General features: G+C 41.6%; 1 protein-coding gene across 3 annotated transcripts in view; it reads left to right on the forward strand.

Annotated features, from left to right (window-relative positions):
* LOC141074279 (chemerin-like receptor 1) overlaps positions 1 to 27171 on the forward strand; it is a 134834-nt gene extending 107663 nt beyond the window's left edge. For 2 of the 3 annotated variants that reach the window (XM_073562050.1, XM_073562004.1), the window contains exons 2-3: positions 19113 to 19161; positions 20949 to 27171. In XM_073562050.1, coding sequence (XP_073418151.1) covers positions 20952 to 22019 — 1068 coding nt within the window. In that variant the 5' untranslated portion in view covers positions 19113 to 19161; positions 20949 to 20951 and the 3' untranslated portion in view covers positions 22020 to 27171. The remainder of the gene's footprint in view (positions 1 to 19112; positions 19162 to 20948) is intronic. The other variant, XM_073561936.1, reaches the window with a different exon arrangement.
* The last annotated feature ends 369 nt before the right edge of the window (positions 27172 to 27540 follow it).

The raw sequence follows: 27540 nt of genomic DNA on the forward strand, positions 1-27540 counted from the left end.
ACATTTTCATATTTCCGCTTAAACCACTCAAGTGTTAATTTAGCAGGGCCATTGTCTTGAAGGTGAACCTCCATCCCAGTCTCAAATCACTGACAGACTGAAACAGATTTTGTTCACAAATATCCCTTCATTTGCACCAATCTTCCCCTTGCCTTTTACCATTTTCCCTTTCCCTTCTGCTGCAAAACATACCTGTTACCACCATGTCTCACTGTGGCGATGGTATTCTTGGAGTGATGAGCTGTGTTGGTTTGGCGTCGGAAAAAGCATTTATCTCTATGGCCAAAAAGTTCAATTTTGGTCTAATCTGACCACAGCACATTCCTTCCTACATTAGGTTAGTCTCCCACATGTCTTTTGGCAAACTCACAATGAACCTTGCAATTTTTGTGTGTAAGTAAACACTTTTTTCTTCCTACTTTTCCATAAAGGCCACCTTTATGACTTAATGAGGTAGCATGGACACATACTCCTGCCTCTGCTATGAAACTTTGCAGCTCCTTCAGGGTTACTTTTGGTCTCTGTGCTGCCTCTCTGATTAATGCCCTCCTTTGCCCGGGCTGAGAGTTTTAGTAGGTGGCCCTCTCTTAAGGTTTGTTGTAGTACCGTGTTCTTTCCATTTGATGGTAATGGATTTGATGGTGCTTTGGGGGATCATCAGAGATTAGAATTTTTTCTATAACCCAACCCTGACTGGTACATCTCAGCAATTTTGTCCCAGCCTTTTTTGAAGATCTCCTTGGTCTTCATGATGTTGTTTGGTTAGAGGTGCCTCTTGCTTAATGATGTTGCAGCCACTGTGGCCTTACAGAAAAGGTGACAGACCTGGTGACACTAAGTTTGCACACAGGTGGACTTTTTTTCACTAAATATGTTACTTATGAAGGTAATGGCTTGCACCAGAAAATGTTATGGGCTTCATAGCAATAGGGGTATATATATTTATATATTTGCATATGTCAATTTTTAGTTATTTGATCCCATAAAGAAAATGTATGCCTATATTTTTCTCACATCACTTCACCAACTTAGACTATTTAGTGTGGAGGCGTCACACACAATTCAGATTAAAAAATATTTATACACAGGTTTTAATATAACAAAATAGGTAAAAAGCCAAGGGGGTGAATATTTTTGCAAACCATTGTATCAGGGCCAGTAGAGAGATACGCCCCGACCACAGAGTCACCTTGTCGATGGTGGGACGGCTTTTGTGCTTTATTTGATCAAATACAGTATTACTAAGAACTCTGTATTACTTAAATGCACTTTTGCTTTAAATTTATTTAATTACAGCATGGTTTCTCTTATTTTGTCTTTTGTAGGTTTTGTATGCTTTATGGCCAATGTGAACATGCGTTTATATGCTGCATGTATATCAACTCAAACCAAGCTCAATTTTTGTGTTTTTTTTCCCAGTAGAGGGATTGCAAGATGGGTGGATGAGAACGTCCCAGACCAACCTTTCTTTCATGGCAACAGAGCCTAGCTTTCTTTTATTTATCGCTTTGCAACAGACAGTTGTTTTATTTGATTGTCTTTTATTAATTAGATTTTTTTAAATTACTTTGTTAGTGACTTTGACATTACTTACTTGTTATGCTATAAGGAGGTCAAACTGAGGCATAAATTAACCTAAAGGATCCAATTTGTAATAGAGATGAGTGAATCAATGCATAAAAAAATCAAAAGCAACACATATTTCTTAAAAGAATAGTATTCTCCAGAATCCAAATTCAAAGAAATTTCGATTTGCATGAATCCAGCAAATGCATGAGGTAAAAGAAACATGTCATGTAAAAAAAGCGATAACCTACAGATATGGGGTTAATCTGCAGGTTAATAGTGTTCTGAAGCTGCCCAGTACCTGCCCTGAGTGCTCCGAATAATTGAATGTCTGCTGTTGAGGGGACACAGGCAATGGAGGAGGTGAAAGTGTTAGAAAAGTGAGTGCAATTTTTTTTTATGATTTAACCCCTCCCCTCTCAGCAATCTGGGCAGCTTCTATTTGGACCAAGTTTATTCAGACCAGAATGAATCTGGTTACCTTAATATAGACCTCCCTACCAACTCTGCTTTTGGCAATGCCCAAGAATGTTTCTAAAATATATATTGTTCATTTAAAACTCACATTTGCTCTGAGGGTCAGAAGATGAGAGAATGAGAAATATATCTTCATCACACTACATTAAAAGAAATTGTGTTATTCCTACCTTGAGATAAATAGTGTGCCCGTTTCCTGCCTATCTGCACTCTCATCTATCACAATCTGCCCTTTTTTTTTTTTCAAGGACATAATTTTCACAATTCATGTTATTCTAGAAGTCTTAAAATGTGACCAGCATTTCTCAATAGAGAAAAATATGAGACGTGAAGCAAAATGACAAGCAGAAGGCCAAAATATAATACATGTAGTTTGAGTAGTTTTCAAAGGTTATGCTCGGACTACTTGGGCATCTTAATTAACTTTGGTCTATGGATTTTTTTTTTCTAGCATGTCACTTGCTTCAGGCTAAGTATTTAACCCACAAAAATCCATTGTATTTCATCTTGAACAGACCATAACATGTTTTGTCACTTTAAATTTTAAGAACCCAAGTGATATTTATAAAACCTGGTGCAAATGCAGAATTGCCTTATTTCTGTCAATCAGTCTGAAAACAATTTTTATTTTTATAGACTGCACTTCAGAATGCTTGACTTCTAAGCAAAGCTCACCTATTATTGTTTTGTAAGTTTCAAGACTGTTTTCCAGTACAGTACATTCTTTAGATTGTAAGTAGATAAATAAATGATAAAGGACAGCAAACTGCAAGAAAATGTTTTTTTTTACAAAACATTTTTAGCCCAAGTCAGTCCAAAATTTTGGGCATTTTGTTAAATGAATGGAATGATGGGATGTTGCTCCTGTCAGTACATAGTTAATCAAGTGTATTGTGCTAAGTTCTGCTCATATAGAGGTGTAGGGTGCCCACTAGGAATTAGCGACCACTAAAATGCTTGGATGCTCGTTACTCGAACCAAGCAATTCCTGATGCTCGGATGCTTGTTTCGAGTAACAAGTGTAATGGGAGAAAATGGGAAATTTGAGCACTTTCCAGCAGACCCAATAAGGAGGTCTGAGGGGTAATGAAAATTTTGAAATGGATGGAAAAAGTGCTGAAGGAAAGGAGAACAACATAGAGAGACCCCTGGAAGCATCTCTGACTCCCAGGAAACTGCTGAGAACAATGGTGTCACACTTTTACTCCACTGACATTAAAATATTCAAAATTGACGAGAAATTGGAGTCTACAAAAAAAATAAGAAACATTATTTCCTGTACAATGACTTGTATATAAGGCAAATTTTTAAAAGGATTTAAAAAATATAAAATTTAAATAAGCCAAAATGTAAATCTTTATTAAAAATTGGAAATTTCAGTGTAATTTATGAGTGAAGCAAGAACTTCCAAAAATTTGATGGAAAAGGGAGTCAAATACACCCTGTATTAGACATAAAGTAATGCCTAATATACATTCTGTTCATATTGTCATGTATTGGCACTCCTTGACTCATAAAGGCTATGCATTAAGTGCAAAGGCCTGCCAAAAATTACAAGTAAAGTCATCCTTACATCCTTAAAGGCATCAACTAAAGTGCATCATTCAAATATTGTGAACAAAGTGTAGTTGTGGTGCTCTTATATTCATAAAAGCTCTGCACACAGTGAAAAGCCTGCCAAAAATTACAAGCAGGGTCATTCATACACCCTTCAAGACACCAACTCCAGTGCCTCATTCAAATCTTGTGAACAAAGTGTAGTTGTGGTACTCCTACACTCATAAAAGCTCTGCACGCAGTGTAATGTCTGCCAAGAATTTCAAGCAGGGTCATCCATACAACCTTGAAGGCATCAAATGTAGTATCTCATTCAAATATTGTGAACAAAATGTAATTGTGGTACTTAGAGTTGAGCGAAACAGGTCGAAAAATTTCAAAAGTCGCCGACTTTTGGCAAAGTCGGGTTTCATGAAACGAAACCTGACCCTAGGATGAGGTCGGCCACGAGGTCGGCGACTTACGCGCCAAAGTCGCGTTTCAAAAGTTTGTTTTGCGCTCTTTTTCAGCCAATCAGGATCCACGGACACTGTGGGCAACGTGATGACATAGGCACGGGTCACCACCATCTTTCAGAAGGGCATGCAAGTGATTGGCTTGCTTTGGTGGGCGTCACAGGGGGTATAAAAGGGCGTGCACGCCGACCGCCATCTTACTTCTGCCGATCTTAGAATAGGGAGAGGTTGCTGCTGATTCTGTAGGGAGAGTGTTAGGCAAGGAAGAAGAAAAAAAAACTGCTTCTGCTGCTAGCGATTGTGCCTGTACAACACACCAGTCACTGTGTGTGCAGTGCAAGGGGAGGCTATATTGTGGTGTATCAGAATAAATAGGCAGAAGACATAATAATGTGGAGGCCGGATAATCAAGGATTACACGGCCATAGAAAATGATCACTAATATATATTGTATATCATGATCCACATATTAAGACTGACCAGTATAGGGAAAACTGCACATTTAATAGAAACTAACCAACAGGAAAAAGCAGTCAAAATTCCATAAAATACAAATTTTATTAGAAGATATTAAAAAAAATAATTATATAAGGACATACAGTGCATGGTAGGGGGAAGACAGGAAATGTAACGTCATCATGGTCAAAAAAAGAGAGGAAGAACCACACTGCTCACATCACACCAGGATATAAAATAATATTGGATGTACGTAGATTACCAGTAAATGGCCAGGGAAGAAATGGCAAGGAGCGTACACAAACATCACCATATGGCCAGTTAGGAAAATATCCTTTTAAATAAGAGACTTCCCTGTCCTTAAAGAACACACAACATACAACCAGATGCTATGTAAGGCATCAAAGATAAAAGCTGATAGCTATATTGCAATACCTGGAATCAGTGGTGGCAGTGGGGTCATGATGACGTTACATTTCCTGTCTTCCCCCTACCATGCACTGTATGTCCTTATATAATTATTTTTTTTAATATCTTCTAATAAAATTTGTATTTTATGGAATTTTGACTGCTTTTTCCTGTTGGGTAGTTTCTATTGTGGTGTATCAGTAGTGTTGGTTGTTGGGCTGCCTTCTAAGGCTTCCTGACAGCTGCATTGCTGTTTACCCACTGCTCTGCAAACTGCTTTTTTAAAAGCAATCCCAATTTTTTTTTTTTGTCCTGCTGAGGTACTGAGCTGCAAACTGCTTTTTTAAAAGCAATCCCAATTTTTTTTTTTGTCCTGCTGAGGTACTGAGCGTGCATTTTTTCACACCTTACAGCGGTGTACGCTCCTCACACAGTACCATGTAACGGCTGTTATCACAGCCACAGTGAAGCTATCTGTGTCACTCTGTGAGAATAAGTCGAGGACATGTTCCGTTCTTACAGACCTGCACTCTAGGGAGATTCCTACTCTGCCCAATTCTACATACACCTTGTAGTTTGTGATACACTAGCCAATTTCTGCCTGTGACATAGCGCTGTGATATTCAGTGGGCATCACACAATCCAAAAGTGTCCAGTGTCCACAAGTGTCTGCAGAAATTCAAAATCTCCCTTATCCTCTAGTCACTTTGGTCACAGCTGTGCCATCGAGCCTGTGACATAGCGCTCAGATATTCAGTGGGCCTCACACAATCCAAAAGTGTCCAGTGTCTGCAGAAATTCAAAATCTCACTTATCCTCTAGTCACTTTGGTCACAGCTGTGCCATCGAGCCTGTGACATAGCGCTCAGATATTCAGTGGGCCTCACACAATCCAAAAGTATCCAGTGTCCACAAGTGTCTGCAGAAATTCAAAATCTCACTTATCCTCTAGTCACTTTGGTCACAGCTGTGCCATCGAGCCTGTGACATAGCGCTAAGATATTCAGTGGGCCTCACACAATCCAAAAGTGTCCAGTGTCCACAAGTGTCTGCAGAAATTCAAAATCTCACTTATCCTCTAGTCACTTTGGTCACAGCTGTGCCATCGAGCCTGTGACATAGCGCTCAGATATTCAGTGGGCCTCACACAATCCAAAAGTGTCCAGTGTCCACAAGTGTCTGCAGAAATTCAAAATCTCACTTATCCTCTAGTCACTTTGGTCACAGCTGTGCCATCGAGCCAGTGACATAGCGCTCAGATATTCAGTGGGCCTCACACAATCCAAAAGTGTCCAGTGTCCACAAGTGTCTGCAGAAATTCAAAATCTCACTTATCCTCTAGTCACTTTGGTCACAGCTGTGCCATCGAGCCTGTGACATAGCGCTCAGATATTCAGTGGGCCTCACACAATCCAAAAGTGTCCAGTGTCCACAAGTGTCTGCAGAAATTCAAAATCTCACTTATCCTCTAGTCACTTTGGTCACAGCTGTGCCATCGAGCCTGTGACATAGCGCTCAGATATTCAGTGGGCCTCACACAATCCAAAAGTGTCCAGTGTCCACAAGTGTCTGCAGAAATTCAAAATCTCACTTATCCTCTAGTCACTTTGGTCACAGCTGTGCCATCGAGCCTGTGACATAGCGCTCAGATATTCAGTGGGCCTCACACAATCCAAAAGTGTCCAGTGTCCACTAGTGTGAGCAGAAATTCAAAATCTCACTTATCCTCTAGTCACTTTGGTCACAGCTGTGCCATCGAGCCTGTGACATAGCGCTCAGATATTCAGTTGGCCTCACACAATCCAAAAGTATCCAGTGTCCACAAGTGTCTGCAGAAATTCAAAATCTCACTTATCCTCTAGTCACTTTGGTCACAGCTGTGCCATCGAGCCTGTGACATAGCGCTCAGATATTCAGTGGGCCTCACACAATCCAAAAGTGTCCAGTGTCCACAAGTGTCTGCAGAAATTCAAAATCTCACTTATCCTCTAGTCACTTTGGTCACAGCTGTGCCATCGAGCCTGTGACATAACGCTCAGATATTCAGTGGGCCTCACACAATCCAAAAGTGTCCAGTGTCCACAAGTGTCTGCAGAAATTCAAAATCTCACTTATCCTCTAGTCACTTTGGTCACAGCTGTGCCATCGAGCCTGTGACATAGCGCTCAGATATTCAGTGGGCCTCACACAATCCAAAAGTGTCCAGTGTCCACAAGTGTCTGCAGAAATTCAAAATCTCACTTATCCTCTAGTCACTTTGGTCACAGCTGTGCCATCGAGCCAGTGACATAGCGCTCAGATATTCAGTGGGCCTCACACAATCCAAAAGTGTCCAGTGTCCACAAGTGTCTGCAGAAATTCAAAATCTCACTTATCCTCTAGTCACTTTGGTCACAGCTGTGCCATCGAGCCTGTGACATAGCGCTCAGATATTCAGTTGGCCTCACACAATCCAAAAGTGTCCAGTGTCCACAAGTGTCTGCAGAAATTCAAAATCTCACTTATCCTCTAGTCACTTTGGTCACAGCTGTGCCATCGAGCCTGTGACATAGCGCTCAGATATTCAGTGGGCCTCACACAATCCAAAAGTGTCCAGTGTCCACAAGTGTCTGCAGAAATTCAAAATCTCACTTATCCTCTAGTCACTTTGGTCACAGCTGTGCCATCGAGCCTGTGACATAGCGCTCAGATATTCAGTGGGCCTCACACAATCCAAAAGTGTCCAGTGTCCACTAGTGTGAGCAGAAATTCAAAATCTCACTTATCCTCTAGTCACTTTGGTCACAGCTGTGCCATCGAGCCTGTGACATAGCGCTCAGATATTCAGTGGGCCTCACACAATCCAAAAGTGTCCAGTGTCCACAAGTGTCGGCAGAAATTCAAAATCTCACTTATCCACTAGTCACTTTGGTCACAGCTGTGCCATCGAGCCTGTGACATAGCGCTCAGATATTCAGTGGGCCTCACACAATCCAAAAGTGTCCAGTGTCCACAAGTGTCTGCAGAAATTCAAAATCTCACTTATCCTCTAGTCACTTTGGTCACAGCTGTGCCATCGAGCCTGTGACATAGCGCTCAGATATTCAGTGGGCCTCACACAATCCAAAAGTGTCCAGTGTCCACAAGTGTCTGCAGAAATTCAAAATCTCATTTATCCTCTAGTCACTTTGGTCACAGCTGTGCCATCGAGCCTGTGACATAGCGCTCAGATATTCAGTGGGCCTCACACAATCCAAAAGTGTCCAGTGTCCACTAGTGTGAGCAGAAATTCAAAATCTCACTTATCCTCTAGTCACTTTGGTCACAGCTGTGCCATCGAGCCTGTGACATAGCGCTCAGATATTCAGTGGGCCTCACACAATCCAAAAGTGTCCAGTGTCCACAAGTGTCGGCAGAAATTCAAAATCTCACTTATCCTCTAGTCACTTTGGTCACAGCTGTGCCATCGAGCCTGTGACATAGCGCTCAGATATTCAGTGGGCCTCACACAATCCAAAAGTGTCCAGTGTCCAAAAGTGTCTGCAGAAATTCAAAATCTCACTTATCCTCTAGTCACTTTGGTCACAGCTGTGCCATCGAGCCTGTGACATAGCGCTCAGATATTCAGTGGGCCTCACACAATCCAAAAGTGTCCAGTGTCCACTAGTGTGAGCAGAAATTCAAAATCTCCCCTGTCCTATAGACACCTTGTACCTTGTTTTACATTACTATATAGTTTGTTGGATTTTGTCTACATTTCTACCAAAAATGAGGAAGGCTGGTGGAAGAGGCCGTGGAATTGGTCGGGGGTTGGCAGCTGGTAATGATGGTGTTGGTGGTGGATCTGATGGTAGTGGCAAGAGCAAAATAGGACCGAATGCAGGAGGTGTTGAGCCTGCGTCATCGTCTGGCTCCATAAGGCTTCGAAGGCTTAGTTTTCTAGGAGTTGGCAAACCGCTTTTAAAGCCAGAGCATCAGGAAAAAGTTTTGTCTTACATTGCTGACTCAGCCTCCAGCTCTATCGCCTCCTCTTCTTCAGTTGTAAAAAGTAAAAGCACTGAGTCGTCATTGGAGGCTCATGTTCATGAACCACACCTTTCCTTGTGTCCTTCACCCCAACCAAGATTGAAGGATGACGCAGGCCATACTACTGATTACTCCATGGAGCTGTTTTTACATACCATGCCTGGATTATCAAGTCAAATGGTGAATTACCCAGGCCAAGATGAATCTGACATTCATCTGGAGTGCACTGATGCACAGCCGCTGATGGATGATTCTGCTGGTACATTCACTCAGAGCACTACATTGTCCTCGCAGTGTACAGAGCCAGATTCTGACCCTGATGAGACTCAGGTGCCCCTTTCCGCACACTATACCACCATACACGGTGACACAGAGGAAGGTGCACATGACATTGAAGAGGAGGTGATGGATGACCCAGTTGTTGACCCAGATTGGCATCCATTGGGGGAAGAGGGTGCTGCTTCCAATAGCTCAGATGAGGAGCATCCACAGCAGACATCGACATCGCAACAGCTGTTATCTGGCAGGCCCGGAGCACTCCAAAGACAGGTTCCAAAAATCAAAAGAGTTGCTGGACAGCTTGTCCAGAGGGTCAAAAGATCACAGCGTGCTAGGCTGCAAAATGTCTGCCAAAGTAGGAAGAGTGCAGTGTGGCACTTTTTTGAACAAAATCCTCATGATCAGGCCAAGGTTATCTGTAAGAAGTGCGCAAAGACCTTTAGCCGAGGGAAAAATCTGAAAAATTTGAATACCAGTTGCATGCTTAGACATTTAAACACCATGCACTTGCAAGCGTGGACACAACACCAAACCTCAAGTGCCACATGTGCAACTGATCACAACGAAGGTAGTCAGCAACGCTACATTGTTTCCCCCACTGTAAGCCCACTGGTTAGCACAGCAGCAAATGTTGAGGTGTCGTTGCAAGGCCACAGCAGTCAGGGAATCCCACTGTTATATCAACGAAAGACTGATTCTATGCCATCAGAAAGAACACCAACTCCATCACCATCATCAACCCTCTCTCAGTCTGCCCTGTCCACCGCTACTTCCACCATATGCAGCTCTCAAGTCCAGCTCACCCTCCCAGACACTATGAGTAGGTCAAGAAAGTACTCAGTCTCTCATCCGCGTACACTGGGTTTGAACGCCCACATTGCCAAACTAATCTCGTTTGAGATGATGCCCTTTCGGTTGGTGGAAAGAGCAGCTTTCCGCGAACTCATGGCCTATGCAGTACCACGCTATGACCTACCCAGTCGCCACTTCTTCTCTCGCAAAGCCATCCCAGCCCTCCACCATCATGTGAAAGACCGCATTGTCCATGCACTCAAGCAGTCAGTGAGCGGAAAGGTGCACCTCACAACTGGTGCATGGTCCAGTCGGCATGGCCAGGGCCGTTACGTGTCCATCACTGCGCACTGGGTTAATGTGGTGGATGCAGGGTCCACAGGGGACAGCGGTGGTGGGACAGTGCTGCCTAGCCCACGGTATAGGAAACAGTTGGCTGTAGGCGTTCGACCCTCCTCCTCCTCCTCCAGAAGCGAAAGCTCGTCCACAGAGCGCAGTCGTACGAGCACTCCATCTGCAGCTGCCACTGTTGCACACGAGGTGTCCCCCTATCGAGCAGCTAGTGGAAAGCGTCAGCAGGCTGTGTTGCAGATGATGTGTTTGGGCGATAGACACACCGCCGAGGTGCTGGCCGAGTACTTGAAGCGACAAACTGAGTCATGGCTGGGCAGTGTACATCTTGAGGCAGGCAAGGTAGTTAGTGATAACGGCCATAATTTTGTGGCAGCCATAGCCCTTTCAAAACTCAGCCACATATGTTGCTTGGCTCACATCTTGAACCTGGTGGTGCAGTGCTTCCTCAAAAATTATCCGGAGTTAATAGCCCTGCTCCAGAAGGTGCGAAGACTGTGCGCGCACATCCGCCGGTCGCCTGTACACTCCGTTCGTATGCAGAAGCTACAGCGATTGCTCCACCTTCCCAACCACCGCCTCATTATCGACATTGCAACAAGGTGGAACTCCACCCTGCACATGGTGGAGCGGCTGTGCGAGCAGAGGCAGGCCATAATGCATTTGTGGGAGGATACACGGCCAGGCACTTTGAGAGCAGACATGGAGTTGACAGGTGTGCAGTGGTCGAAGCTGAAAGACCTCTGTAAAGTCCTTCAGTGTTTTGAGGAATGCACACGGCTGGTAAGCGCAGACGACGCCATCCTAAGCATGAGCATCCCACTTATGCTTCTGCTCATGCAAACTTTGACGCACCTTAAGGAGCAGGCTTCTGCAGCCAATGTTGATGAGGAGGAAGAGGAGGAGGGAATCCTTGATGACATTCAGCCATTGTCTGCTCAGGGACCTCTCCTGGACGAGGTGGAGGAAGAAGAGGAGGAGGAGGATGATGGGGATGATTACTTAGGGGAGGAGGATGCATCTCGTGGGGCAAGTGAAAATGTTGGCGTGGCAAGGTCTGGTACAGGGTTTGTGCGTGACTGGAGGGATGTGGATTTGCCAGAAAGTGCTCCTCCAAGCAGCACTCGCAGTGCATCATTGACACCGGGAACATTGGCCCACATGTCAGATTATGCCTTGCAGATCCTAAAAAGGGACCCCCACATTGCCAAAATGATGAACGATGACGACTACTGGTTGGCCAGCATCCTGGATCCACGCTATAAAGGCAAATTACAAAACATCATGCCACAGGAGAACCTTGACCTAATATTGGCTAATAAACAAGCAACTCTGGTAAATCGGTTGCTTGAGGCATTCCCAGCACACAGCAGCGGTGATGGTTCTCACACGAGCCGTACGGGCCGGGGTCAGCTTGGCAGAGGTGTTCGTGGTGCACACAGCAGAAGTGGCGTTGGAGACAGGGGTTTCATGACAATGTTGTGGACTGATCCCAGTACCGCTCACACAACTGGTAATACTGCATCGATGGAAAGTGACAGGAGACAGCAGTTGTCAACTATGGTTACAAACTACTTTTCCTCCCATATCGATGTTCTCCCACACAGGTCATTCCCCTTTGACTATTGGGCCGCTAAACTGGACACCTGGCCTGAATTGGCACAATATGCCTTACAGGAGCTCGCTTGCCCAGCTGCAAGTGTGCTATCGGAAAGAGTCTTCAGTGCAGCTGGATCAATCCTGACAGAAAAAAGGACCCGTCTGTCAACCCAAAATGTGGATGATCTAACCTTCATTAAAATGAACCACGCATGGGTTTCCAAGGATTTTGTCCCACCTTCCCCTGATGACACATAGGGTGACAGAAAAATGGCTTGCTTTGGTCCACCTCTTCCTGGTACTTCACCTATTTCGCCTTTTGCATCAGCTGAATGTCCAACATCAACATATGCCACTTTCTAAAACTCCCTAACTGTGCTGCCTCCCCCACCATGGCCGGGGTCACCACCTAGCGCACGACACCGTGCGAGTGCCGTTGCCCTGGACAGGTGGGTAGGCCGACTCTTGGGCGCGGGCACTGGCACCGGGTCCCTCATAGTGCAATCAAGTGTCTCTGACGGTGGTGGTGCACACCCGCCGTCAGACACATCGCCGTACTATGAGGGGCCCAGTGCCAGTACCGACGCCCATGAGTGGGCCCCCCTTGCTTGGGCAGGGCCCCAGCATTTGCAATCTTTACCTCTCCCTGCTCCTCCGCTGTGTAGTCTGGGCCATCAAATCCATACTGTGCCTGACACCGTTTGAGCCTGCCTCCTGATGTATAGACATATATTTTGAATGTGTACGCTATCCATACATGTTATCTGGGGATACGGTACCCTTTCTCACCTTTGTGCAATCACGTGCAATCCATACTGGGCCTAACACCGTCTGAGCCTGCCTCCTGATGTATAGACATATATTTTGAATGTGTACACTATCCATACATGTTATCTGGGGATACGGTACCCTTTCTCACCTTTGTGCAATCACGTGCAATCCATACTGGGCCTAACACCATCTGAGCCTGCCTCCTGATGTATAGACATATATTTTGAATGTGTACACTATCCATACATGTTATCTGGGGATACGGTACCCTTTCTCACCTTTGTGCAATCACGTGCAATCCATACTGGGCCTAACACCATCTGAGCCTGCCTCCTGATGTATAGACATATATTTTGAATGTGTACGCTATCCATACATGTTATCTGGGGATACGGTACCCTTTCTAACCTTTGTGCAATCACGTGCAATCCATACTGGGCCTAACACCGTCTGAGCCTGCCTCCTGATGTATAGACATATATTTTGATTGTGTACGCTATCCATACATGTTATCTGGGGATACGGTACCCTTTCTAACCTTTGTGCAATCACGTGCAATCCATACTGGGCCTAACACCGTCTGAGCCTGCCTCCTGATGTATAGACATATGTTTTGAATGTGTACTCTATCCATACATGTTATCTGGGGATACGGTACCCTTTCTCACCTTTGTGCAATCACGTGTAATCCATACTGGGCGTGAGAACGGCTGGCGAGCTGTTAAGCAAGCTACAGCACCTGTGGTTTGCATACGTAAGTTTTTCATTTTTTCAGGAATGACGTTTAGACCTAATTCCGGAACTGCGGTTGACCTGCACTTACTGGGAAATCATTGTTCGCTGGTAATAATTGTAATCAGTGATCCCCATCACTAACGTTGTTCAGCGGGTTATCTGCACCTGTAAGCGACAAACGCTGGCCTTTTCAGTGTAGCACACATGCAGCCACGGACATGTAAGGGCATGACACACCAGTTATTGGCCAATCTCATTTGCCAGAGCCTCACGTGTCCCTCTAGTAAGCCGGACTCGGACCGCGGGGCATGACGGAGTCTCGTTCGTTAACGGAATTAAGCTTGCAATGTGTGCATCTGTTCTGTAGCTGGCAAGGTTGAGGTTTCCCAGGTGGAGTCGAATTTAACCGTAGGCTCCACTCCTGGTGGTGCCCTTCTGGACATTCCTTTAAGGTTCAGCTTTGCAACCATACTGCCCACGTAAAACAAACACTTTGCCTTCATGAACGCTGTTTGGAGGGTCATGACTCCTGGGAATAACGCCGCCCAATCAGTTAACCTGCTAGAGAGATCGTTCGTTGCTCCCAAGCATGACATCACACTCCCTAGGAAGAAGGTAATGCCACTGTGGCGACCGTACTGCTGAGGGCGACACAAGTGCACTGATGCCCAGCCACTGCTCGATGAATCTGCTGGTACATTGACCCAGACCACTACATTCCCCTCGCACGCTACATGGCCTGAATCTGACCCTGATGAAACTTAGGTTACCCTTCCCATATACAGTTCCATCTTACACGGTGACAAAGAGGAAGCTGCAGATGAAAGTGCAGGTTCGGCCCACCCGCCATCAGACACACCACCGTACTATCAGGGGCCCTGTGCCAGTGCCGTCGCCAACGAGTGGGCCCCCCCTGCTTGCTCAGGATCACAGCACTTGCAAAGTTGAAATACTGTGCAGTGAGATGGAAGATGGGGACGACGAGGAGTCCAGACAAGTACAGGGATTCCCTAGCGAGGAGACTTATTTGATTGTTTTCAATGTTGGGACAGCAATTTTTGGGGAGCAATATACTCTGGAGAATGATAGATGGGGCCCACCATACACTGGAACATTCCAAAGGTGGACATCAGACACTGGAGCAGCATTTACAGGGCCCATTATACACTAGAGCATTAGAAATGGGGCCCATTATGTTTGGAGCATTATTTGGGCCCATAAGACAGTGGAGCTTCATCCATGGGGACCAACATATACTGTAGCATTATGTGGAGCTCATCATATACTGTTTCAAACATTATATGGGACCAATGATTCTGTATGGAGAAATAGATGGGCCTCGTCATGAGATGTAAAAAGTGAACTATTTTTCATTGTACTATACCGCTATTTCTCTGCCGTATCGGAGCATGATGAGTTGTGGTATGTGTTAAAGGGGCACTCTTTCGCTCAGGGCACATGAAAACCTGGAGCCAGCCCTCCCCCCCACAACTGTAGCCAAATAACCCCCATTTTTCAGTGCGTTACTTGTATTATGAAGTTAATTAAGGTTGACAAGCTTAAGTAAGAAGAATTGATGCTTTTGGCATTCAAATGGACACTGTTGGTGTGTTTCCTGTCCTCCTCTCACTGCCGACTTTTATTCCCCATTGACTTACATTGGGTTTCGTGTTTCGGTACGACCCCGACTTTTCCCTATAATCGGACGATCTTGCTCGACCCAACTTTTGGAAAAGTCGGGTTTCACGAAACGAAATGCGACCCTAAAAAACCAAAAGTCGCTCAACTCTAGTGGTACTCCTACTCTTACAAAAGCTCTGCACACAGCGCAAAGCCTGCCACAAATTACAAGCAGAGTCATCCATACATTCTTCAAGACACCAACTGGAGAGCCTCAGAAAAAGTATTTAGATAGTGTAGTTGTGGCACTTATACACTCATAAAGGCTTTGCACCTAGTGCAAAGCCAGGAAAAAATTATAAGGAGGGTGATACAGTCATCCATAGACTCTTGAAGGCAACAACTGGTGGGCCTAATTCATTTATTTTTAAGTGTAGGTGATGTACTGCTACACTCAAAGGGTTTGCACAAAGTGAAAAGCCAGGAAAAAATTACATGGAGGGTAATACAGTCATCCATAGACTTTTGAAGGCAACAAATGGCGGGCTCCATTCAAATATTTTGAAAGTGCAGTTGATGTATCCCTACATTCATAAAGGCTTTTCACAAAGTGCATGTCCAGGAAAAAATTATAAGGAGGGTCATCCATATATCATTGAAGGCACCAAGAGGAATGCCTCATAAAAAATTGAAAGAGTTTAGTTAAGGAACTCCTACACTCAAAGATTTTTCACACAGTGCAAAGTCAGGAAAAAACTCCTATTCTTCTGCCTCCTCTTCAGCCTCCATCTTCTCATTGTTACCCAATCCGTGCTGAGCAGATGATATGAGGCTGGGCTGGGTACTCTATCCCTGTCCTATGTCTTCCTCAATTTCCCCCTGCAAATTTCTGATTTAATTGTGAGCAGTTTTAAGTAGGCACAGAAGCTGTATCATTGCATTGATTATTATGCCACATCTGGAGAAATAGTGGTGGGTGGGCACCGAGTACCGAGGAATGACTGCCACCATGAGTCAGTGGAAATTCTCCATGACTACAGACCTAATGACAACATTCCCTTCGCAAGTAGCCTGGAAATGTGCCCGTTTAGGCATGTGCGTGGGTGACTGGTAACTTTCTTTTTCTATCCAAGGCCAGACAACTGAACACTAAGCTGGGACAAGGATTTGGAAGTGCCTGATGATAGTGCCTCAGAATGTGCAAGGACAGGTTCAGAGCGGGAGGCATCTGCACCAGTGTCAGGAACAGGGAATTGGCAAACACCTAGCACAGAGGAAGAGGTACTAGTGTCACCCGCTGGCACCAAATGTAGACTCTGGCATTTGGCAAACTGAGTCAGATGCTTAGATGACATGTACTGATCCTGCTGGTGGTGGTTAGGTTATTAGTGGTCAGGCCTAGAGTTGAGCAAATTTGTTCAGATTTTGGCCCCGAATCTGATTTTGACAAAGTCGGGCCATATTTAAACACTATTCGTGCTGAATGTATCTCTTATATTTGGTTCCGAACATATTCGATAATTTCTACTCCCACTGACTCATTTTGACGATGCAGCGACCCATGTCGAACGCAGCGTGTTGCAATTTGTTGCGGTCGCTGCATCATCAAAACAATGCATGTGGATGCATCATGCTTACATCTGCATGGCCTGTGTACCCAATTTTAAAGATAGGTACGCAGGACGCATGCAGACATAGGCAGAGCTGACCGGAGAAGGTGCGGCAGTGGGCGGAGCTTCATGGAGGAACTATGCAGCCCTCTGCAGCTCTGCCAAACGCTGGTGTGAAACTAGCCTTAGAAGTAACTGTTTCGCCAGTTGTACTAAAATCTGTGTACCACTGTTAAAAACCTTCTCTGTTGGATAGAACCTATATCCATAACCCTCATGTTGATGGACATATTTTTGCAAAGGAGCACACAAAGAAGCACACGGACCAATGGTTATATGCTAGTCCCATGAGTGATTTTCCAAACAAACCTAACAAAAAAAACAAAAAAATCACAACAGCCATCATTCTGATCTGTTTTATAGGTGAGATAAAAGCATTTAATGGTAGGCAACTTCTGCACTCATCAAACAAACAGACCCAGTCATGTTTGCAGTTTGGGTTAATTATTTATTTGCCTTTTTTAAAAGGCTTTACATATTATATTTTAAGTGATAATAATACACATAAATACAAAAAACTTTGTAATATAGACAAATCTGCTTCTTTCTCCTCCTCGACTGAGCTTTCACTCTCAATAAATGGGTAAAATCTGTATTTAGTGAAAACTGATTTTCCCCTTCCTGAGATAGTTGGTGCTTTCACAATTCTATGAAGAGGATAGAATGGGGTAAGAGCTTAAGGCCATGTGCACACGATGCAGACTTGCAGCGGTTCCGCAGCGGATTTTACTGCGCAGAAACGTTGCATATCTGCATTGTGATGTACTGTAGCCTTAAAATCAATGTAAAAAAAAAAACGCTGTGCAGACGCTGCGGATTTTTCCGCGGTACAAAATCCGCAGCATGTTACTTGTTTTGTGCGGTTTTCCATCTCCCCTGTCATCAAATTCGCAGGGGGAAAACCGCAGTGGAAAACCGCACAAAAACCGCAGGAAAACCGCATGAAAAATGGAAGAAATCCGCAGGAAAAATGCAGGTCATTTGACCTGCGTATTTCTTCCATTCTGCATGGAAAAATCTGCAGGGCCAAAAAGTACGTCTGCACTCAGCCTAAGGCAGACACAGAAAATCAAGTCACATGCTACTATTTTCCATAGAGTCTCTATTATGTCAGTAATGGGAAAATCTGTTCACTGAAGATAAATGTTACCTTTGGATTGAAGGATCGCTACTTCCAACAGGTGGCGCTATAGAGTTTAAGTCCTCTTTTTCTCTGAAGAGGCAATTTGCACCTTTGAATTGAGAAATTTGATAATGATCAGATCAGGAGAAGAATGACGCTGATATCTTTAATAAATATTACAAAATTTTGTATTTTTATTGATTTCTGAAAAAAATGAAAACAAAAATGTTACTATTTAAAAACTATAATGAGGTATGACAATGTTGTATTTATTTTATATATGTATTAATTCATTTAACTATGCATCGAGTTCAAGTACATGCATTTTATTAATTTTGCCCACCTTTATGGCAACTACCCACTCTAGTCATTACCTCAACTACGGCTGAGGTTTCTTCTTATTCGAGTTTTACCAGTTTGCAAATCACTTTGTCAGATTTTAAATTGCTTTTCATGACTTTAGAAAATAGGTGAATAGGCTAATGATAATCTGTGAATCAGTTGTTTTGAATTACTTATTCTATCATTTGCCAGTAAAATAAGCTCTTCTCCAAAAGGAAGAAAGTTGTCTGTCTGATGCAACTGACAGGTGGCTACGTTGGGAGGCAATTTTAATGGCTTCCGTATTTGTCCTAATGGGTTTTGCCTTAAAGACCTTCTCCAGCTGCTAGACTAGACTAGACTGTCATCTAAAACAACAAACCAGAATCCTGCTTTGTACCCACAAGGATTTTTAAAGAGAACCTGTCACCAGGTTTTTAGTGTGTGAACCAATGCCGCCTCTTTTCTGAGTGACTGAACTGCATTACAAAAATGTGTCCATCACCCACTAACTTCACCTGTATACCACAAAAATACCTTTTTATTTTCCCGTGCCCCATGTAAATGCATTTGGTGCCGTCCGATGGGCGTCATCATCTTGGCGTCTGTGCCTCCTCCTTTCCCCCAAAATCACACCGACTTTCAGGTTTGAATGATCTGGATGAAGCGCCAAGTACTGGGATGAAATCCGAGTGCAGTCCAATGTTTCACACACTCCCATGACAGCATGCTGTGATTGTTTTCTTATGCAGAAGTGGCATGAGAAAATAATTGCAGATCTGCTCAGCCTCATAGTATAACACTGGGTAGCGTGCAATCTGATGAAACATTGGATAGCACCCGGCCATGTTATACTCCAGTGTGAGCGAGATCTTAATAGTATTATTATAAAGTTCAATCCTTTCATTAAAAAAAATTATATTGCAGACGGCATAGACGGCCAACTATCTTTCGCTTGGATTGCTGCAAAGGATCAGTAAGTACATTTTCCTTGTTTTACCATATTTCTTCTAAATGTAACCCATAACAACCAAAATCTACATCTAATTACCCCAGGGCATACTGGAGAAGTTAATTGATTTGTTGCTAGTACAATACTCACACTATTTCTCCGAAATATTTTTTGTGAGTTAGTCCGACAATATCCAAACTCTTGGCAGCCAATGTAGCCTTTAATAGACCGTGCACAAAATAAAGTGGTGTGACTTTATTAAAGCAGGAATAAATACAAAGCAGCAGCTGATAGCACTTCAAAGATATGGATGCAAGTTCAAGAGAACAGCATCCAGTCCAGGTGAAAAAAAAAGAAGTCAATCTTTATTTTGCCATATTATTAAAGCAGGAGGGAAGGGGTAACATTTCTCCTTGCAGAGAGTGACATGTCAAGACTGACATGCTGAGGTGAGGAGAAGACTTTTAAATCACAATGCTCCTCAGTGAAATATGCAAATTGTCTCATCATAGAGGAATAGGACTAGAACTCTAGTCCCACCTATTGTAAGTAGGTAGCAATCCTAAAAGTCACTATTGACTCTCCAATGAGCCTTGTCACATGACTTAGGAAAAAAGCCAAAACCAGAATCTCAATTTGCAGACATTGTGTTTTGGGGTACTGCCCTTCGTTGGTGCAAAGTGTGAGATCTGGCTTGGCTGGGTGAGAGGAGTGTGACCCAGCCAAACCAGGTCTCATACTTTGCACTGATGAGGGGCCTTACCTCAAAATACAATGTCTGCAAATTGAGATTCTGGTTTTGGCTTTTATCCTAAGTTATGTGACAAGGCTCGTTGGAGAGACTATATTGACTATTTGGATTGCTACTTCCTGTAGGTGGCACTAGAGTTTTAGTCCTCTTCCTTTATTAAAGCAGGCACACATTGACCATAATGTGCCTGTAACTGTCTCCAGAGAAGCGTACGCCAGATTTATGAATAGGCAGAGATGTTGATAATTTTGGCATAGGCTAAAAAGTGAGAAAGCAGCAGAACCTGCAGATACATTTATGATGAAAAATGATATATCAAATCACTCACCTTTTCCATATTTGTATACTTTTTTGAATATTCTTATACAAGTTACTAAAAACAACTTTTGTAATAATAGTAAAATGTTATAGATCCTCTTTATCTATTGCTTCATGCAGGTAATGTGCTAAGTTCACGCAATGCGTTCTCAATCCATTTTTTGTTGCTGTAATTTTCCAAAAATGCATTGAAAAACACTCTGATTCCACAGCATTTTTGAAAAAAGGCAGCAAAAAAAAAAGAGAACACATTGTGTGAGCATGGCATTAAAGGGTTTTTCCAGGTTTGGGATGAAAGACTACAGTTATTTTTTGTGACTGTAGTCTTTTGAATCCTGAATTTGCATGCATCACATGCTGTGAGGATTCTCCAGTGCCAGTGGCATAAGCTAGAGGTCACATATCTGCAAATTTGGGATTTGTATACATGCGGCCATGTGCCGACAACTTGGTCTGACTCGCTCAATCTACTTGCATTGAGTGAGGCCGTGCACATCTAAACGTAATGTGGTCGGATGTATACAAAACGCATACTTGCAGTCACGTGAGTGTTTCTCTCGCCGCCGGCACATTAGAATCCTGACAGCATGTGATGCGTGCACATAGAGTGACTACAGACTTTCATCCCAAATTTGGACAACCCATTTAAGGAAAGAAATATACATTAGGAAAATTCTTATTGGTTTTTCAGGTTTCTAAATAAGTGCAACATTGGTTATCTTATCTCATTTTCTCTTTTCAGACAATGAATGCAAGTTATAACAGTAATAACAACAATGACTACATCTATAATTATGAAGATTATGAAAATGATTCCCTTTCAGTGTTTGAAAATGGAAGTGAAAATGAAAGCAGTATTTTCCTGCGAATTTTACAATCTGTACTATACTCTGTAGTATGTGCAGTAGGAATCATTGGGAATGGCCTTGTGATTAGAATTATTGCATCCAAGAAGAAGAAATCGATCAACACCATATGGTTCCTTTACCTGGCATTGGCAGATTTCCTGTTTTCGTTTTTCTTACCTCTGACTATTGTTTATACAGCAATGGGTCACCACTGGATTTTTGGAAAAGTCATGTGCAAGCTAAACTCCTTTGTTCTGGTCTCGAACATGTTCACCAGCATCTTTCTTTTAACTACCATTAGTTTGGATCGTTGTATAATGGTCATCTTCCCGGTTTGGTCTCAAAATTATCGCTCTATCACACAAGCCAAACTTCTCTCTTTCGTAGCATGGACTGTTGCATTTTTACTTAGCACCCCTTCTATAATTTTCCGAGACATTTATTTAAATGACAGAAATATAAAATGTTTTGACAACTATGCAATGTTTGGTGATGGTAATGAATCAAAAATCCATACCATGATGACTATGGTGAGATTTGTATTTGGATATTTAATCCCTCTCATACTTATTATCATCAGTTACACTATAATTGTCTACAAGCTTAAGAAAAATCGGATGACAAATTCAGGAAAACCATTTAAGATTATATATTCCATAATTTTGGCATTTTTCTTCTGCTGGTCACCATATCACGTTATGCATATTTTAGAGTTATATCGAAATCATTTTCCACACTCCTTGTTTAAGATTTGCATACCAATTGCCGTTGCTTTGGCTAGCGCCAATAGCTGTGTAAATCCCATTCTGTATGTTATTATAGGCCACGATTTTAGGAGCACGTTTTGCATGAAAATACCATCAAGAATTGGTAATGCATTGAGTGATGATACTTTACATACACGGCACAGTTTTAAAAGTATCACACATCGTTCTTCTGTGACTGAAAAGGAGTCAATGATATAGTCCTTCAGGAAACTGTATTTTCAAGTATACTGAGCATGAAATACATGTTGTCAAATGGTTTGATATGTATAAAACATTTTCATAATGTCGATTTGAACAATTAAGTCTTTAGCCACATCTATGACTGTTAATAGTAGAGATGAGCAACTGGAATAACTTAAAGTAAAATTCAAGTCAAATTTTTAGAAATTTGTTGCATCAAGTGAATTTGAACAATGTGAAATTTACTTAATGCAAATCTCCGAAACATGCTTGCCACCATTATAAATATTGCAAAAAATTGTATTAGCTAGAGAAGACTCACATTACCATGAGTGTAGTTTTGTGGGCTTACCCATAATACTCTCAAGCTATAATATTTTGTAGATAGCAAAGCCAATCTATATGGACTGTCATAGCCTGTATAAAAGCTGAGACAGGGAAAGCAGCAGCCATGTTGAGATAAAAATGGATATTGACACGACATCACAGCTAAACCATAGAAATAGGAATAGAAAGTCATAAACATTGAGCAAACTATACAGATAGCATGAATAAATATCCAGCATTCATGATAATTACTGTGTGAAGAGCAGGGTGTTAGTTACCTCTGGGTACCACTTACTGTACTTAATCATAGTCATATGTGATAAGGTCATTTTTACATTATGAAAACTGTGTTTGCGTTAAAGGGATTAAAGTCCTTAGAGACCTTAGATTATTATACACATATTTTTATGGTAATTTAAGGTTTTGCAGTACTTTTGAATTGCAGGAAATCGATTTGTCACAAAGTAAATTCTTTGGGAAAATTGGGCCAACACAAATTTAAAAAGATTTGCTCAACTTTGTTAATATCATTTTTTTCTCTGTCATAGAATGAAAAATGAAAGGATATTCAACACATAATTTTTTAGCATCTTTTAATGTGTATTGATATCCATCATCTTTTTTTGTTCCGCCTTAAAAAACATACGGTAATCGTTGAAACTAAAAGAGTTCTTTTTTGTTTCCATGTATTGCCTTTAACAATTACTTTTAGTGGAAGACTATGTCATTTTTTTTAAAGGACCATACATCTGATTAACATGGGATAGTCTTAAACTATACTGTAATTAGAATAAGATACAACTTTCTATATTTTGTTGTAATAAGAAGACCCCCTTTAAAGAGCATGCATGTGCTTTTTTAATTAATGGATGGGCCAGGTGATGGTCCTTTAAACAGAGACACCCTTAAGTCTCCCTTATTGACAATTTGATTAAGGTCTCCTCAGTAGTCATATACTGACGTGTGAAGGGGGCCTAAGGCTACATTTCCACGATAAATATCTGGTGATTTTTGGATGCTGCAGATTTACTGCAGCATTTCTGCAACTATTATATAAATGAGGCTACCTGAGTTTTTTCATTGCATTTTTGAGTGCCTTTTTTTTCATGTGATTTTTTTTTGCATTTTTTGCTTTATAATTTTTGTCTATTTTTGGCAAGTTAAACTTTAAATAAAGCTGCTTTGTTTTTGGTACTTTTGTTCTTTGGCTTTGACTAAACTTTATGGTTATAGTCATGGGCACATTACATGCAATTTTCCGCATGCATTTCCTCATATATGTCTCTTAGATGCAGATTTTCTGCATCTAATGCAATTTAGGCCACGTGCACTCATTGAGGATTTGGTGAGTTTTTTACATCCATATTTGTAAGACAAAACCAGGAGTGGAACAAACAGAGGAAAAGTATAATAGAAACACATCACCACTTCTGGATTTTTCAACCACTCCTGGTTTTGAATTACAAATACTGAAGAAAAACTCACCAAACACTCAATGTGTGCACGTGGCCTCAACATACTCTCAACAGAAATTGACGTTTCAAATATGCACAACAGGTCAGTTTATGCTGCATAAAAAAGAACACATTTGGGATGTAATTTCTATATATCCCATCCTCTTTTCTGGGACTGTAAAACATTGCATTTTTGAGGCAGAGAAAATACACAATGTCAAAAATGCAGCAAAAATTCAGCGTTTGAACTTATAAAGCTTTGCACTTAAATACAGTTTTTGCGCAATTTCTTTATTCAATAATAGGTTTAAAAAATTAATAAAAATGTATACCCGTCCAATATATGTATTCTTTTAGGCTGCATGTTTAGTTTATGGTAAAAAAGACATGAGAAAAAAAAGTACACCAAACTTGCACATAGCAATATCAGTATTATTATCATACTAATTTTCTATTACTTGTAACTAGAATTTATAACTATTTCCTTATAAAGTAAATTCTAATAATTCATGAGTTGGGTTGCGCTGATGGTTTCCGAATAGTCATAATACATATAAGCAGCTAGTCTGTTTGTTCACAATTCTGGCAAAATATATTTTTAGATATGTAAAGAAAAATAGCACATTAGGTAAATTAACATTTTAATAATATATATATATAAGAAAGATGCTAGATTATACATTTGTTTACTATATAGCCAACCTTAATGCTTGTCCACACTAGTTTTTTATGCAGTATTAATTTGTATGACTGTTAACTAATGCAAAAATGCAAACAAATACATACTGAAGAAAAACTTTACATCTCCTAAATGGAACTTTAGTTGTTTTCAATTAACCATGACATCATTATACTAAAAAGTTGTTAAGAAAGTAATGGATAATTTGCATTACCATGTTAATGGTCCATGTAGCAAGTGATTTTATATAAATCTCACCTTATACAAAATGCTTTATTATGGATGTATTCTCCTTCAGGGTTGCCACCAGAAATTTCAGGGCTCTATGCTGGCAAAATGTTTGGGGCCCCTAGAGAGTCTTTCCAGGCTCCAACACAACTCTGCCTCCATCCCAATACACTACTAATATTGCCATAAGTGCTATTATACACAGGAGCTCTGTTCATAGTAGACAGTGTATACTGTCAATGTACAGGTGACACACTGACTCACCAGTGGCTTTATACACAGGAGCACTGTATATAGTATCAATGTACAGTAATCATCAGTGACATTATACACATGAGTTCTGTATATAGTGTCAGAGTACAGAGAATACAATGATCACCAGTGACATGATACACAGGAGATCTATATATAGGGTCAGTGTACAGGTAATACAGTGACATTATACACAGGAGCTCTGTGTATAGTATATAGTGTACAGGCAATAAAGGGGTCACCAGTGACATTACAAACAGGAGCTCTGTAAAAAAGTGACATAGTGCCACTGTGCACAACAACAAGGCCCCCCTCAATTCATCATTGGCTCTCAACCACCCTCAATTCATCATCATTTTCTCTCTTCCACGCCTCACCATCAAGTCATCATCATTTGCTGTTCCCCATACTAAATCTCAATTCATAGTCATTTGCTGTTCCCCAATCCCAGTCTCAATTCATAATCATATCCTGTTCCCACCCTTAATCTCAATTCATAATCATTTGCTGTACCCCATCCACTAGTCTCAATGCATACTGTAATCATTTGCTGTTTCCCATCCCCCAGTTTAAATTTCGAGTCTCAATTCATAATCATTTGCTCTCCTCCACCCCAATCTATCATTGTTTGCACCTTCCACTGCACCCTCAATACAGCATCATTTACTGTCCCACGTCCCCACCCTGAATTCATCATGATTTGCTCCCCAGCAACTATTTATTTAATTTTATTAAAAAAAGTTTTTAATACTTACCTGTCATATGATCCCCTGCAGCTCCACTTCCAATGTCATCATCGAGTAAGGCACCACTACCAGCAAGTCCGGGCTCTCCCTCTTTGCTTCTGCACACCAGGACCAGTAATGCCTGTTCTCCTTAATATTTACGAGAGAATAACTCCACAATACAGCTAATTATGGAGCACCACACATTGTTTATAGCTCCATAGCTTAAATCTTCAGGGCTACATGTGCCAAATTACTACCTTCTGCACACAACTTCTTGTCCACAGTACTTATTAGTATATATGGAGATATCATTAAGGGAGAGTTGACATTTACAACCATCAACAACATTCTTGGTGACCTGCTGATCTACACTTCTGATCTCACCAAGCTTAAAGAGTATCTAAGTATATTTATCTAGAGCAAGCTGTCAATAAATGTACAAGGGGAGTGACTGCAGGGCACTCACTGTATAGTAAGCAGTTACTGATCACTGCCCCCTACATCTCGATGAATGGAAGTGAGCAGCTAAAGGGAAAATATAATTTGCTGAGCTTACAGTAAGCCTGCTAGATATAATTGAAATGCTTTTTACCTGCAGATTAATATTATATCTCTAGATAACTGACGTTTTTTCGAGGTGACAGGTTCCCATTAACACCTTCCTGACTTATTAATATGCCCTATAGCAAGTCATCATGTATTAGGGAACATCAGGAAATGAGCCTGCATCACATCCAAAGAGACTGGAACTGCCACGATCTGTCTCTAACAACAGCGAGCGGAGATAAGCACCATCCACAGTTGGTAACCCCTCAATTTCTGCTATTAATGTCTGCAGCATATCCACTGTGTGGACTGGAGGATGCTTTATTTCAGGCTCTCATTGGTGCCACTGCGGCATGATTGTGAGTGGCCATTAGGTGACATGCAAACCAGGGGCCTGTTGCATGATGGTGCTGCAGTGAAGACCAGCCAGTGACTGGGCATCATATCAGAACGTGATTTTATTATATACTGCAATAACAATATCTAAAAATAAATAATGGTAAATTGCCCGATAAGGAAAGTGTTAAATAATTAAAAAAGTGTAAGCCAAACAACTAAGCATTTTCCTTAAAAGAAAATCCCTCATAAATACAAATCTTACTAAAGTAACTAAGAAAGCTAAATTTTACACAATGTTTTAACATGGCTGTTGTAGATGTATTTAGTAACTTTGCTTCCATCTGGATGAAAATGTTTTGTAATAAATGATATAAATGACAGTTATCTACAGTACCATAATCTCTATTCAGTGATCCTTTGTCTACAGAGACATCAGACCTAGAGAGACATTTTCATTCCTACTTTGAAGTAACGTAATTGATATTCAGCACTTTACTCCTTTTTTTTATAGTTTTTAATGTTTATAACTTTTTAAAATGTGTTCATGTTTATAACTCATGTAAAATGTACCTCCTGTATATTATTTTTATTAAAAATGCACCTATTGCCATCCTGAACTAATTCTATTACATGACGTTATGTGTCATGAATTAATTGTTAGCACTGAATACATTAATATGGAACAAAAGCAAAACTAAGCTAGAATGTATAATAGCACCTATTTATCACTCCTAAGAAGTAAAACTTAACATTACCAATTTTGAAGAAGGGTGCTCTAGGGCTGGTTTCATTATCCATTTATAAGATTTTTATAACTTTCCAATTATGCACTAAGTAGTATTATCAGGTCATCTAATAGTTGCACTGATGTGATGATTTGAACAATTAACTCTTTGGTGTTATATGAGGTACATATCTGTCATAAGCACATGTCAGTGTCACGTGGACCCGTCCTGTGTGACGCGACCAGCAGGCCGGTAACTGAA

This window comes from Dendrobates tinctorius, unplaced genomic scaffold (genome assembly GCF_039654945.1).
Source record: "Dendrobates tinctorius isolate UK_male_01 unplaced genomic scaffold, ASM3965494v1 ptg000003l, whole genome shotgun sequence".
In the NCBI taxonomy this organism is placed as follows: Eukaryota; Metazoa; Chordata; class Amphibia; order Anura; family Dendrobatidae; genus Dendrobates; species Dendrobates tinctorius.